Source organism: Staurois parvus, unplaced genomic scaffold, assembly GCF_062004578.1.
Source record: "Staurois parvus isolate SC_StPar_1 unplaced genomic scaffold, SC_StPar_1.0 ptg000014l, whole genome shotgun sequence".
Classification (NCBI taxonomy): domain Eukaryota; kingdom Metazoa; phylum Chordata; class Amphibia; order Anura; family Ranidae; genus Staurois; species Staurois parvus.
Window position 1 is genome coordinate 16820604 of NW_028317810.1, and position 16193 is coordinate 16836796.

Sequence of the window (16193 nt, forward strand, 5' to 3'; positions counted from 1 at the left end):
TGTGGATTGTTCCTGATTGGTGTGCTATTACTTTGTGGAACGTTTCGCCGAATGGTTCACGAAATATCGGCGTTTTTGTGGTGAAATTGGTCCCATAGGAATGAATGGTGGAATGTTCAAAACTAGAGTAGGAGCTGACAAAAGCTAGAGTGTGAGCTGAAAAATCAGGGCATGATTTCTAAACTGCCACCACTCCCTCATTTTCAAGCCCACCTACACAAATCTTATATCAAAACGTTCAGCTATCCCTGCTGCCACTAAAAATGGCACGGCTAAGCCATAGTCCTGATAGTTTTCACAATATGACCATTTGTTTGCAACTCACGCCGCCCATTCACATTCATTGAAACTCCACTCTAGCCACCTCAAATTTGAAGGGCAATTTCTAAACTGCGACTGTGCATTCATTTTTAGTATTTCAGAGACATACTATGCACCAAAATGTAGGTCTTGTGATTCTCACAATATAAAGCTCTTCGGTGTAGGATTTATAATTTTTAAACTACAACCTTTGAAGATGGCAACCGCCAGTGAAGTGAGCAAGTTGGAGCAGATTGTTTTTAACTGCTCTTCTCTGCCCTTGCTGTAGAGTGAGTTGCCATAGGAACCCAGGTGTGTGAGCAGGCAGCAGAGTGGAGGCAAGAACACTTCACACAATTTCCCCAGAAATTGTAGCTTTTCTAGTTATATAAATGCTGTTCTAGTTTACTGATATACATGCACAAAAAATGGCATTTTAGGTGCTTGTGTACAAGAGCCAAAAAAAGGAAGATTGATGACGTCACACTGATAAAACGCGTTGAGGCAGGACTTTCAGTCATGACATCCGGTTACACCACTTCCAGTCTGGAACATACGGCAATTGGAGCTTCAGGGCAAATGCTACACACAGGCAGGATGTTTTGTGCCAGATTATGGAAATGTGAGCATTTTATCCTATATGTTTTAGGTACTTTTAATTCAATAAAATACTATACCACATTAGTGTTTTGCCTTTGGCTTTCTGTGGAGGAATGATGGAGTGGGTGGAGTAACATCATGACATGGATACCATACTCCCTTGGGCTTCAACGGATATCAAAAACAAGTGCTGAGCGACCTACTTTATATCAAAGACGTCATAGTGGTCTGGTGAGTGATTAATCCATAGATCACACTGGGTGCATTTGCATGTTTGTGGTGGAGAAAAGTCATTTGAAGAGTTTGAAGATCAGCGAGCTTTGGTTGGAAAAACTGTCACTTACATTCCAGGACTGTTTACATGAAAGCATGTATTGATTTGCACATATTTGCAATATAAATACTTGGACTTTTTTTTAGCGTGGACTTGTTTACATATTTTTATGTGAATATTTGCACTATTATTACTGGCTTATAACACATTGCATTGGGTATAAGCACAAGCACTTTCTTATATAGCGCCCCCTTTTTTTCCTGTTTGTTTTTAATGTATATACATTTTAATTTGTAGGTTTTACACTGTGGCGCAGAGTATTCTTTTTCTGATTTTTTTTACTTTACCTTCTTAAACTCTCAAATAGCTCATGGTTGAATGAACACCAGGATGGGTGTGTTATCCTCACTCCCAGTGCTCAACCACCCACCAGAAGATTTACCCCCCTTCCTGACCAGGCCATTTTTTTACGATTCCGCACTGCGTTACTTTAACTGACAATTGTGTGGTCATGCAACGCTGTATATCAATAAAATTTATGTCATTTTTTTTTCCACAAATAGAGATTTCTTTCGGTGGTATTTGATCATCTCTGCATTTTTTATTTTTTGCGCTATAAACAAAAAAAAACTGACAATATTGAAAAAAAAAAACTGTATTTTTGACTTTTTGCTATAAAACATATCCAATAAAAAATGTAAAAAAAAAATTTCATCATACATTTAGACCAAAATGTATTCTGCTACATGGCTTTGCTAAAACAAAAATCCCAATAAGTGTATATTAATTGGTTTCCGTGAAAGTTATAGCGTCTACAAATGGTGGTATATATACTGGAACTTTTATTTATTTATTTTTTGTAATGGTGTTGATCAGCGACTTATGGTGGGACTACAGGACTGCGGCGGGCATTCTGACACTGGGTGGGTACTGACCAGCTGCCACTGACATCTCCAGTGACACTAATAAAGTGATCAGTGCAATAAAAAGCACCGACACTGTACTAATGACACTGGGCAGGAAGGTGTTTTTTATTATATACTGTTTTACTAAGCAGAGCTGCTGCTCTCTATATCTCTGCTGTGCAGAGAGATAGAAAACAGCACGTCCATGCTGACAAAAGAGCGATCTGTGTTGTTTACACACAGATGTCTGCCCTCTCAGGTTCGCCGACGATCACCGAGTCCCGGCCAAAAATCGTTGGTCAGGACCCCAATAGCAGCTCGGGTAGGGTGGCATTCATTCGTGCCCCCTACACGGAAATGCAAATTCACATGTATTTATATGATTTTGCCCAGTGAAGCCGCCCTGCAGCAGTACATCTGCTATGGGGAGGCGGGCAAGTGGCTAAGGTAGATGTAAATCGTAAATAATTGCCATGGTGTGTACTTGTTTTCACTTTTTTCATCCTTTGTAGCAATTCAGTGCTGTTGATTAGGGATGAGCTGATGGTTCGGTTCAAACCTAGGTCTGGACTAAATTGTTCAGACATTTGCATGAATGCCTGAAGTATTGTCCTTTTGATAATACTTCGACATTGCATGTTTTTGTGTTTTTTAAGTGTATTATTATCGTGTCAAACTCACTTTTGTTAGTGGTTTTGCACTTGTATAGAAGCATTTTAGAAGCACATTTCAAGCCTTTTACACGTGTATTCCAGCTGCAGGCACTTTTGTTTTAGCCAGTGGTAGGAGACCAGTTTTTGTAAGCTAAAAAGAGCCTGAAAAACACATGAAAACAATTGATTTGCAAGTTTTCAAAAGTTCTCATTCAAGTCTGTGTGGCTCAAAAATGCCCAACTCTGTCACAAAAAGAGCTTTGGTGCATCGAGCTACATACTGCTCAGGTGTGAATGGGTCCTAAGGCAGAAACATACATTTCTTAAAAGATAAGTTCGCCTTTGGGAATATGTTACATGTTCCATCCATTTTTAAGGTGAAACCTGTAACATGTTTCCAATGCTGCAGCCGCTGCCCAAATCTCCCCCTCCCTGTGAAAGCAGTACGCGGAAAAGTTCCCCGTACCAACTGTCACTTTTTAAAAACAGCGCAGTCATGCGGGGCTCTGCCCACATGGCCACACCATTAATTCACAGTGTTCTGTGAATGAATGAACTACAAGTCCCAACAGCTTTAATGGCTGTCAGCTCATAGTTCTCAAAGAACTACCACGGCACTGAGGAGCGTCCTAGTGGTTTATTGATTCTTCGTGTCAGTGTATATGCTTGCCTGTGCATCCTGTACAGGCAAGTAGCTATACTGACAGGTCTGCAGGAGACCTGCATGGCACCAGCAATCTGCTGTTTGGTAGTGCAATGATATACAGGCTCCTGCAACAAAAAATAATAAATGCACATTTTTAACTTGCAAAAAAAAAGTGCATTTATTATTTTTTTGTCAAAAGGTGAATTTATCCTTTAAGTTCATTTCTTAATAGAGTATATCATTACTAAATGTAACTTTGTTCTATTTTTGTAGCTGTACACATGCATATTTCAACTTACCACAGGCTGTTTACATAAGTAGCGGCACAGTTCACCAATGTACTGGAACACGGTAACATTGTACTTTTTGCAGTCAATCCAAAACTGGCTTGCAGAAAACTTCTTCCTCAGTACACATGTTGCACCTGCATATATTATTTAAAGTATAAGTAAACCCTCACCTTGCAAAACAATACATTCAGTTTAAAATAGAAATGAAAGAATGAAAGGCAAAACATTTTATGTATACATATAAATAACATTATAAATACCTTTTTTTCCTTTTTTATAAGTCATCACATACTCTGTATCTACGTAAGAGCTCAGTGAGGAGAAACAGCATACACTGATCTTCCCAGGGAATAGCTGTGCTAGTCTGATCATTGATAGAGAGCAGGCTGAGTTCTCAGCACACCTAGAAAACTGACCACACTGCTCCCATGCCTACTGTGGTCAGTTTTTAACAGGAAAGCAGAAGGACTGGCAGGAACATCAGGGATTTCACACAAAGGAAGCAATACAAGAAAAACAGAATACTTTTTCATACATGTATATGTTACAGCAGGCACATATCAGGAATAAGAAATGTTGGGTTTACATATTCTTTAGGCATAATACATTTAAAATTGCAATCATTATCAACTGAACATCATGCGTTTAAGAGCACAAAAATAATGTTGCCAACAGAACAGTGCTCATGACCTCAGACTTAAAGTGAACCTGTTCTTGTTCATAACTCTGGGGGAGGAGAGTATGCCTACCCCCTGTAATCTCTTGGATGTATTTATCCAAGAAGATACCAAACAGGCATTTGCATTTGGATGGAAAGAAGACTCATCCTGGATATGTGATGAAGTGTGTCAGCCGAGCCATTCTCAGAGTAGCAGAAGACCAAAGCAAATGGCGTAACTGACTGTGGACTTCTGAGGGAGGAGCGTATTCCTACCCCCTGTAATCTCTTGGATGTACTTATCCAAGGAAATACCAAACAGGCATTTGCATTTGGATGGAGAGAAGACTCATCCTGGATATGTGATGAAGTGTGTCAGCCGAGCCATTTCCGCAGTAGTAGAAGACCAAGGCAAATGGTCTAACTGACTGTGGACTTCTGCAAGAATGGAGCTAGGATCTCTGGTAATGCAACAGCAGTGGTCTGGTAGACTGTCAAAGAACTAACCGCAGGCTGCATGTAGGGGCCTGCTAAGATTATAAGGACTTTAAAGAGGGCCTCTAATCTCCACCGGGTCCTTAAACACAGAATAATTCTCCACTGGGATTTGTGAGAGTCTTGTTAAAACAAGACTTTCCAGGATCTACCACAGGAACAGCCCACTTTCACCAGAGATCTGGATGAGTTTTCACCATAGCCAGTGGTTTGTGGAGGACTTTCATATATACAGTAATTTCTATGTTGTATTTCTAATTGTTCATATTTGTACATTAGCGAATCTAATAATATCTAACTTGTTTGTTTATTATAGGCATAATATAAACTAAAGTCCATATCTCACTTGCATATGTACATAGATACATATACTAGGGCCAACTTGTAAAGGGCAGCACTTTGAGCCACTTTCTCTGCTGTATAGCACAGTTCTGTCATTCTAAAACATGGAGCTTATTGACATCGGAGACAGCAAGAGTGAAGACATCATCAGTGTAGTGATGCTTCTTCAATGTACAGTCAGTTTGCTGGGGATCTAACCTGTGTTGCTCAACTGCAAAAAGCAAAAAGCTAAAGCAAAGCCAGTGACCTGATTACACTGCTTGTCAGAGGCATCAGGACTGAATGAAAATAATTAAAAATCTAGCAGGTAAGATGTTTCCCAAATAAATAGCCATGTATTTATCAGTATGTCTGGAGTTTACTTTTATCTGATCATCCGCTGCATTTTGTGCAAATTGCAAACGAATGGCATGAAGTAAATGGGTGTATTGAGGCATAAAGTTTCATAATAAAATGTGTGTGTGTGTGTGTGTGTGTGTGTGTGTGTGTGTGTGTGTGTGTGTGTGTGTGTGTGTGTGTGTGTGTGTGTGTGTGTGTGTGTGTGTGTGTGTGTGTGTGTGTGTGTGTGTGTGTGTGTGTGTGTGTTTTTAACCACTTGCTCTCCAGAGGATTTACCCCTCTTTCCTGACCAGGCCATTTTTTGTGTTGCTGTGCTACATTAATTTAACTGACAATTGCGCGGTCAGCATCGCTGCACCCAAATGAAATGTATGTCCTTTTTTCCCCACAAATAGAGCTTTCTTTTGGTGGTATGTGATTGCCTGTGCAATCTTTATTTTTTGCACTATAAAAAAAAAGACCAACAATTTTGAGAAAAAAACAATATTTTTTGACTTTTTGCTATTAACTAGTTGCCGACCGCAGATAGCCGAATGACGGCTTCACTGCGGCCGGCCAGTTCTGGGTGGACGTTATATGACGTCCGCCCAGAACGCGCTCTCGCACCCGGAGATCTCCGTGATCGCTGTGTCCTACGGACACAGCTGATCACGAGATGTGGTAAAAGGCCAATCATACCGGCCTTTTACCACGTGATCAGCGGTGTCCAATGACACGCTGATCACAGGTAAATGCAAGTGCCGGTTCTCGGCTGCACTTTCCTCACGCTGTCAGATCGTGAGGAAAGTACTGCCGAGAACCGGCAGTTGTCAGAGCGAGGATCGGCACCGATCATCAGGGCACTGATGATCAGTGCCCTGATGATCGGTGCCCAGCAGTGCCACCCACAAGTTCCCCCACCTGTGCCCAGCAGTGCGCCCACTAGCTCCGCCCACCTGTGCCCAGCAGTGCACCCACCTGTGCCCAGCAGTGCACCCACCTGTGCCACTCTGCAGTGTCACACACCTGTGCCCAAAAGTGCCACCTACCTGTGCCCAGCAGTGCCACCCACCTGTGCCCACCCACCTGTGCCCACCAGTGCCACCCACCTGTGCCCACCAGTGCCACCCACCTGTGCCCACCCACCAGTGCTGCCCACCAGTGCCACCCACCAGTGCAGCCCAGCAGTGCTGCCAGTCAGTGCCACCAGTCAGTGCCCAGCGGTTGTGCCAGTCAGTGCCGCCAGTCAGTGCCCAGCAGTGATGCCAGTCAGTGCCATCTATCAGTACCCATCATCAGTGTCACCTATCAGTGCCGCCTATCAGTGCTGCATATTAGTGCCGCCTATCCGTGACACCTCATTAGTGCTGCCTATCAGTGCCGCCTATCCGTGCCACCTCATTAGTACTGCCTATCAGTGCCCTTTAGTGCTGCCTATCAGTGCCGCCTATCAGTGCCCATCAGTGCTGCCTCATCAACGCACATCAGTGAAGGAGAAAAATTACCTGTTTGAAAAATTTTATAATAGAAACAAAGAAACTTTTTTTTTTCAAATTTTTTGCACTTTTTTAATTTATAGCACAAAAAGTAAAGCGCCCAGTGGCGATTAAATACCACCAAAAGAAAGCTCTATTTGTGAGAAAAAAATTATCAAAATTTCATATGGGTACAATGTTGCATGACCGCGCAATTGTCAATCAAAGTGCGGCAGCGCTGAAAGCTGAAAATTGGCCTGGTAAGGAAGGGGGTATAAGTGCCTGGTAGGCAAGTGGTTAAACATGTCCAGTAAAAAAATGTTAAAAATCAAATTTCTTCATGTATTTAGGCCAAACTGTATTCTGCTACATATCTTTGCTAAAAAGGATCCCAATACGTGTAAATTAATTGGTTTAAGTGAAAGTTATAGCGTTTACAAATATATATATATACACCTGGGATTTTTATTTTTTATTTTTACTAGTAATGGCACCGAACTGCGACTTATAGCGGGAATGTGCCGGCATTCTGACACTGGGGGGAACTTACTTGGTGTCACTGGCATCCCCAGTGACACCAATACAGCGATCAGTGCTAATAAAAAGCACTGACACTATGCTAATTGCACTGGGCAGGAAAGGGTTAGCATGTGGGGCGATCAAAGGGTTAACTATGTGCTGGGAGTGTTTTACTATGGGGCTGTGTCTGTGTGCTTCACTGTAAGCACACTGCTTTGCATGACTGTTCTGTGCACAGCCATGCAAAGCAGTGTGCAGGAGCTGGCAGGGAGGAGAACTGTACTGTTTACATACAGTTATCCCTCCCGTTGGAGATCCTCGGCAATCACTGGAAGCCGGTGAGTAATCATTGGCCGGGACCCAGTGAATGACAGCCATGGCTGTGAATGGGGGCGTGGGTACGGCGCACGTATGCCCCCTATCAAAAATCACGCATATATATATATATATATATATATACACATACATACACACACATATATATATATATATATATATATATATATATATATATATACACACGTGATTTTGTGCACCTGTGCCGCCCTGTAACAGTATATCAGCTATAGGGCGGACGGGAAGCAGTTAACTACAAGTCTGAATGCAGCTGCATTGTTTTCAATGAACCCACTCACACAGGTACATGAACATGAACTGCATTCAGATTTGTAACACAGGATCCAAAACTCTGTCTAAAAACATTTGCATTACGCGCTTATGAATATAAATGCACATATATGCTTTTGTAGGGGCAGAAATTATTTCTAAACAAAAGGGAAAAATAAATTATAAAAACAAATTATTCACGCATTTGTGCCTTCCGTATTTAAACAAATCTATAAGCAAGCATTTTATTGATCATTATACGGGAACTTTTCTAGCAGAAAACATGTGGGTGATAACATCAGTAAAATTTTTACAGCCGTGTGAATAAAGCCTATTTGTTTTCAGTACACAGTTACATGAATAATTTCTTTAGCATTGAATGAATACATTTTTTGTTCACAGGGGAATGGAGGGGAGGGGGGACAACTAATCACTGGTCCAAAACATTTAAGTGAAAAAAGTTTCTCCAGTTCATTCTGGATTAGAAGCATTGATGTGACTGTAAAAGGCTTTGGGTAAACCTGGCAGCCCCTACAAGACAAACATTGTAGCCAGCAATATGGTCCTAACATAGGTGTTGTTTTAGAAGGTGTGGTTGAGCAGTGTCAGACTTTACATGACATAATCACAGGAGGATTTAAAGGATAACTGTGGTTTGAAAACACATTAGTGCACTACCTGTCTGCAATGATTAATGATACAATCAAGAGGACAGCTACTTGTTTGTATTATGCTTTAGTGCTTGGAGACAAAAATGTATGATTTGTCTACTACACTGTGCACCAAACACTAGAAGAAGTCCACAAACTGGTTAGTCTTCATTCACACTGGATGTTTTACAGCTGCTCTTTTTGGCTTTTGGCATTTTTTTCTGCAGCCAGTAAACCCCCCCAGCATGTTATCCTATGTGTCCATGCACACATAGACTGTAACCAATGTTTTTTGGCAGGGGCGTTTTTTCGCTGGAAAAAACCCCAGAACTAGTGGGTTTCTAGAGGAGTTTTTTAGCTGTAAAAACACTCAAATGCTGAAAAATGCATCAAAACGCTGCACACCGGCAGTTTTGTACTTTTTTTAATTAAAAAAAGCTAAATAACGCAAACGCGGAAAATCATGGCCAAAGGCTAATGTAAAAACGTTGAAAAAGTAAGGTTTTTAGCGCAACTTTACACAGTTAACACTACCAGCGTTATTAAAGTGCTCAGTGTGCATGGATCCTTAAAGATATGTCTACACTGACCTGCACCCATGGCCGGATCTAGGGGGGTGCTGGGGTGGGCTGTGCCCCCCCAGATGTCAGTTCCGCCCCCCCAGACCTGCCTGTCTGACGTGTCAGAACAATGGTGTAGCTGCAGCAGCCTACACACAGTGCCGATTAAGGCTTAGGCTGTCTGTGATGGAATCCAGCTTATTTATGTGCTATGTGTAAGGAGGAGTTCAGTGATCTGTGACCAGGCTGAGTGTAGTATTTCTTTAGTATTGGTGGTCGGGCAGAAGGATGTTGTCTGTCAGAGAATATGCCAGCTCTCAACTTCAAAGTCAAAGTCCATCCAGTTCAACCATTAAAAAAAAAAAAAAGTTATAATCCTATACCCAAAGTTGATCCAGAGGAAGGCAAAAAAAACCCAGCAAAGCATGATCCAATTTGCTCCTGCAGGGAAAAAAATTCCTTCCTGATCCCCCGAGAGGCAATCGGATATTCCCTGGATCAACTTTACCTATAAATGTTAGTATCCAGTTATATTGTGTGTATCTAGGAAAGAATCCAGGTCTTTTTTTAAAGCAATAACAAAGTGACAACCTCGATCTGTCACCCACCAATACTAAAGAAATACTACATTGGATTCCACTGGATTCCTCTACAGACAGCCTGGGTCTCGATGGGTACTGTGTATAGTAGCTGTCAGTAGACTCTCAGGCTTAGCTCAGTCATTTGCTGTGTGTGAAGATTTTGACTCTGTGATCAGTGCAGCTTTCTTCTGTTTTGGTGGATAGGCAGAGCAAGACTGTCTGTAAGGACTCCACTCTTAGCTGAGTTATGTTCTGTGTTAGGGAGGAGGAGCTCTGAAGCTTGCTATATCAGCCTGTCAAATCTGCTATGGAAAGAGCAGGACCAGCGGTGATGACAGGTGTCTACACTGTAGGAAGTGGAGGGGCAAGGCTAGGTTTTCAACAGTATAGAATTGTGCCATATATGCCCTCACCCTGAAGAGTAATACCAGCTCTTGCTTCCTAAATTTAAAAGTGATTCACTGCATCTTTCTGTAACATAGATCCTGCCATTATTGAAATCAGCTAGATAGACAGAAAAACGAGGAGGGGAACTTCCACAGCTTTATCTATGGTGTGGTAGTGCCACAAAATCTATGTAGTGCAGTGTGCATGTGTGCCTCATTTAGCTAACATTCCCTAACTTATTGTCTTTGTCAAAATATATTAGCAATTCATAAGTATTGTTTCTTAGTTTGCAAAGTACGCATTGACCTAGATGGTAATACAACCTTCCAGTCCACTGGTTCTCCACACAACCCAGAAGAGCTTCCATGCACTGGCCCCAGTACAAGCTCTACCCCACACTCTTCCAACCGAAGTGAGACACCACAGTGAGAGCAGGGAAAAGCCACAGCAGTTGATGATTTAGAACATGGTTTAAATATGAATGCACCATCAAAGCCTCTTCTGAAATCATACCCAATGCAGATCTTTAGCCAGGGTCCTCGCACTTTTAAACCAAGTTGGTACCACTCTCGACCATGGCTAGAACACTGTAAAAAAAGGTGCATGCTTTTTGCTTCCCGTGTAGAAAATTTGCAGCAGTGAATGATAAAAATGTTGTTTTTACCAAAAAAGGATTTACTAACTGGAAAAGTGCATTGGAGAAGGACAGGGGATTAAACAAGCATGCATGTAGTCACTGCCATTTGCAAGCTTCTTCCTTGTGGACTGGGAAGATGAAGAGAGAGGCAACAGGTGAGACTGTAGTCCACCTGCTGGGTCCAAAGCAGATTGAGAAGAATAGGTACTATGTAACAAAAAAGGGGAAGTAATTAAATTCCTTGCTGTTAATGAGTTGCCCCTCTGTGGGACCTCTGAGAGCCTGGAGTCTAGGAAAGAAGATGATGTGGCTGCAGGACTGTTCCTGAAGCTATTTGAATTCACATTACTAAAGGATGTTCAACTCAGACATAGTAAATGGCATACCACAAAATGCAAAATATACATCCCATAATGTGCAAAATGAGGTAACTGAAACTATGGCGAGTCTTGTGTTGCAAGAAATAAAAAGTAAATATGACAATGCTGGCAGGGTTCTGTTTAAAGAGTGATGGGACACGGGACAGGTGCAATATAGAGAACTTATCAATAATGATCCGGTTTTTCCATAACTCTGTTCCTGAGGAACACCTGATTGGTTTGCTAGACCTGAGTCAGTTAGATGCTGAGTACATCACAGCACAGATACTGAAACATCTCTCAGATGGGGGCTACAGTACTGACAACATAGTCAGTCAGTGCTATGATGGTGCTTCTATAATGCGTGGAATAAGAGGTGGGGTGCAGGTATTGCTACAGAAAAAGATTGGCTGACATCTACCATACATACACTGTTACAACCATCAGCTTCATCTGGCAGTGGTGCATGCTATGCAAGCTGAGCCATGTGCCAAAACTTTTTTTGAGGTATCAGGCTCACTCCACTCCTTATTTCATCATCACTACATTACACACAGCACTACAATGTGCCATCTCTGAAAAGACTACTGAAAATACGATGGACCAGTCACTATGATGTGGCCAGGGGTGTTTTTTGAAAACCAGCCTACTATCTTGGATCTTCTCTCTGAGATTTCAGAAAATACTGCTGCAGGAATGGATATTTGTACAGAAGCATCAGGACTATTAGTACAGCTAGGGACACAGAAATTCTTTGAAATAGGTCAATTTCTTTTCCAGATTCTTGGTGCCTTAATGCTGGCTAATTCTATTCTGCAAACTCACTCAGTAGACCTCTGTGGTGCTGGGGAGGTTATCACATCCTCTTTGCAAGCACTGAAACATATGCGAGGAAATCTTTCAAGTACTCAGTTTTAACAAACACACAATCCACCTTCAGCAAAGGCACAACAAACAATGACCAAGCAGCTCACAGACAGTGTTGTCTTCTCCTCTCTTGATCACACTGAGACTGATTCCTGCAAAACAACCAGTGTCTCTAAAAAGAGCCCTGCTAAACATTCTGGACACAGCCATTGCTGAACTTAAAAATAGGTTTTCAAAGCAAAATCTGGACCTAACGAAGGCACTAGATTGCCTTCTCCCTCAGTCTAATTCTTTTCTAGATCTGGTGCTTCTGCACCCTCTGCAACTGCTTGCAGACTCAAAATTTGCTGACACTGACAGCCTTAAAAATGAAATTCTTGTTGCAAAACCAATGTTGCTCAAGAAATTTACCACAGAGATGGACCTGTCTGCTGTTTGCACATGTCAGCAGCTATAAGAAAGTATTCCCAGAGCTGCATGCACTGTATGTAACTGCTCTGGTCATTGGGATATCCACAGCATCATGTGAGAGTTCATTCTCCACACTGTCTTCTAACGCCATTTGACGCACAATGATGCATGACAGGAAAGAGAATTTCACGATTTGGGCTCATGAGAAGCCAACAGCCAATAATCTAGACATGGAAGAGTTTGTCAGAGTTTTTGCCCAAAAAACAGAAGACTGTTACTTTGATGTGGTAATAAAGGTGAAATGGTGACAAGTTTATTGAGGGATGAAATGCAGGGATAGAGAAATAAATAAATAAATGATAAAAACAGTTTGTAGTTCAAAATGTTAACAGTTCTTAATGTTCATGTAGACTCTTTATTGTTCAAGCACTTGACACATATGATGGTAGCAATTAGTGCCCTCTGTGTGAAAATACTAGCTGCCCAGGTTTCACGGTCTTCAATAATTACTTACCAAAAAGGGGAAGTTCCGCTTTAAGGCCTCCTCTCCCACTCCTCTTTGACATTTGGCATTTTTTTTGAGGGTGGGGGGGAGCGTGTCCCTGGTTTTGACAGGTATCTGCTCCCACTTCCGCTCAGATCACCTAGGCAATCTGAGCAGAAGTTCCCCCCTCCTCCCTGCAGTCTTCTGGGACACGTTACAGGTCCCAGAAGCCTGCAGGACCATTCACAATGTGCAGCGCTGCTCATGCATGCGCAGTGGGCACCTGGCTGTGAAGCTACAAGCTGTCACAGCTGAGTGCCCACAGTTAAGCTGTTGTTGCCAAGGACCAAACATAGTCTGTTTTTTGTAGCTGCTGACTTTTAATGTTTAGAAAACTGACTGGAACTTCTCTTTAACTTGGATATACAATAGTAGATTTTTGAACAAAAATTAATACAAAACTTATTACGAAGATTCATAAGAAATTACAGTACATTTAATAGCTTGACAAAGGTCGTTCAAAATTTAGTTTGCTTTTTACTTTTGATTTTTGAATGAATGTAATTTCCCGAATGAAAACCACATACACCATTAGAAAAAAAAATGTTAGTTTAAGAAAAATTTTCCATCCTGCTTCTTGAAATTTTTTCATCATGGTCATAAATGAACATTGATTTTATCTCGCTAACAATTAGACATTCAAACTAATGTCCTAAAATGGGCAACAAAGCACCTTCTCCAGATGTTGATGAGGACAAGGGCCTCCTACCCACAACCCTGACCTGGTGGTTATGGGAGTGTTAGGGGTGACTTATCAGAATATGGAAGCTTCCTTTAACAAGGAGGCCCCCAAATCCAGGGGTGTATTTGCCACGAGGCAAACAAGGCGTTTGGCTAGGGCATCACTTTTTAGGGGCACGGCGCGGTGGCGACGCCGCACCCCCTTTCCCACGAAAGGGCCACTTAGTACAGAGGCAGGCTGCTGTATCTTACCTGGGTCCACGACTCCGTGTCCCAGTCCCACGTCGATCTGGTCCACAAACCGCTGCTGGAGGAGGGGTAGAGAGGTTGTCAGGTCAGCGGGTCCGGGAGGAATAGTGCCCCATCATTGGTGTCAGTGGGAGGAATAGCTCCCCATCATTGGTGTCAGTGGGAGGAATAGCGCCCATCGTTCTCAGTGGGCGGAGCTCTAATAGGAAGGGGTGGTGTTTACAGATGAAGGGGTGGATCTCAATAAATATACGTTACATCAGGCCTTGAAATTTCCACTCACCTGCTCACCAATGGCGAGTGGAAATTATGGTAGGGGCAAGTGTGTCCCCTAGGGCCATCTTGCTGAGCAGACTCGGAGCTCAGTCCGGATCTGTCATTTGCACTGGGAGCCGTCAGACTGCTCAATAGCTGAGCGCAGTGAAAGCAAAGGAAGGAGTGTGTGCTGTGCTCTCTGCCTCCCCCTAGAGTGCAGTACCAGGCTCTGTGAGTGAACAACGAAGTACTGCAACTTTTTATAGGGCTGTGTGTGTGTGCCTACCTAATTTCAGCTCACTCTGGTCACATGATCCTCTATGTCAGCCAGTGGTGGTTTCAGGGGAGAGGAGAGAGCACTTTACAGCTTGCGTTTGTGTACATGTGTGTGTGTTTGTGTGTGTCCGTGAATACATGTACATGTCTGTCTGTCTGTATGTACATGTGTATATCTGTACATGTACCTGCGTGTATGTACATGTATGTGTGTGTGTACATGTGTCTGTGTGCATGTACATGATTATTATTATTATGATACAGTATTTATAAAGCGCCAACAGTTCGCTCAGCGCTGTACATTGTAAAGGGAGACAGAACATGCGACAGTACAATAACAATACAATGCGATACACGAGGGGTTCGAGGGCCCTGCTCTTTTGAGCTTACAGTACGTGTGTGTGTGTTTGTATGTATGTACGTACATGTGTCTGTTTATGTATGTACATGTGTCTGAGTGTATGTACATGTGTCTGTGCGTGTGTATTTCTGTGTATGTACATGTATCTGTGTGTATGCGTGTCTGTACGTGCCTGTGTGTGTATACATGTGTCTGTATACGTGTGTGTACATATGTCTCTGTGCGTGTGTGTACATGTTTCTGTGTGTGCATGTGTGTGTGTCTATGTACATGTCTGTGTGTGTACAGGTGTCTCTGTTTGTGTGTGTTTGTTGGTGGCGAGTAACTTTTAAGGCCTGGCTAGTAGCTCAGGACTTGAAAGTTTAAGCCCTGGGTTACATCATACCCCTATACATTCACCATAAACACGTCCAAAGTGAATAAGTTTACACTACTAAAATACCACACTACTTCAAGAAAGTACAGTATTTTAGTAGCGTTCATTTAGTGAATTGCAAAACTATTTTTGAAAAACACTATCATTTCATGAATTGAGCCCATAGTCTTTGTTTATCACTAAGCATCCACAGTGAATAATAACAAAACAACAATGTTTGACTACATCGGATATGACTACTCAACCCAATAGTGTGCAGGCTAATTACTGCATACCTTGTGAGCTCGATCAATGTCTGTTAAAAAGCCAAACACCTAGATAATAAAGTGATTTTTGAAACGTTAGGGTTAAGGACTAACAGAATTAATCCTACTCATCATACATGTTTATATAAAGATACTACATAAAAAAGGACATACCGTACATAGAACGTTCAAGATAAATGATCTGAACACAGATAACATACCAAGGTAGACGCACCCACCGATCCCAATGAGGGAGGCTGCACTATGGTAGAGTGGTAGTGTGACATATACAGTATCATCTGGCGTTCCCCCGAATGCCCATATTCCAGCAGCACCCCGCAAAGCTTGAAGCTGGCTGATAACAGCTGCTTTTGGGAGACCTACAAAGGAAGGAAAAAACATTACCCACTGGCTGTGCCATTTCATAGCATTTGATCCAAGCACACAAGTAACACATTGAAACAAACTTGGGTACCTTACCAGCATTCCACACTGGCAGCATAACTAGTTGATAAAACCTCCTGTCCAGTGCTTGTGAAACCTCAGTTCCTAATTGTCAGGGCATTGATTCGTTTTGCATACGAATAAATAAATAAATAAATAATAATACTGTAACCTTAGGGAAAATTCCCTTTACTCTGTCCCAAAAACATAACAGGACATTAGAGGAAAT

The 16193-nt window shown here is 42.1% G+C and overlaps 1 protein-coding gene across 2 annotated transcripts in view; it reads right to left on the reverse strand.

Annotated features, from left to right (window-relative positions):
* The window catches only part of SLC27A6 (solute carrier family 27 member 6), a 74030-nt gene that overhangs the window by 41004 nt on the left and 16833 nt on the right, over nt 1-16193 (reverse strand). For both annotated transcript variants that reach the window (XM_089677725.1, XM_089677719.1), the window contains exons 4-5: nt 15742-15900; nt 3678-3802 (exon numbers count right to left, since the gene is read on the reverse strand). In XM_089677725.1, coding sequence (XP_089533851.1) covers nt 3678-3802; nt 15742-15900 — 284 coding nt within the window. The remainder of the gene's footprint in view (nt 1-3677; nt 3803-15741; nt 15901-16193) is intronic.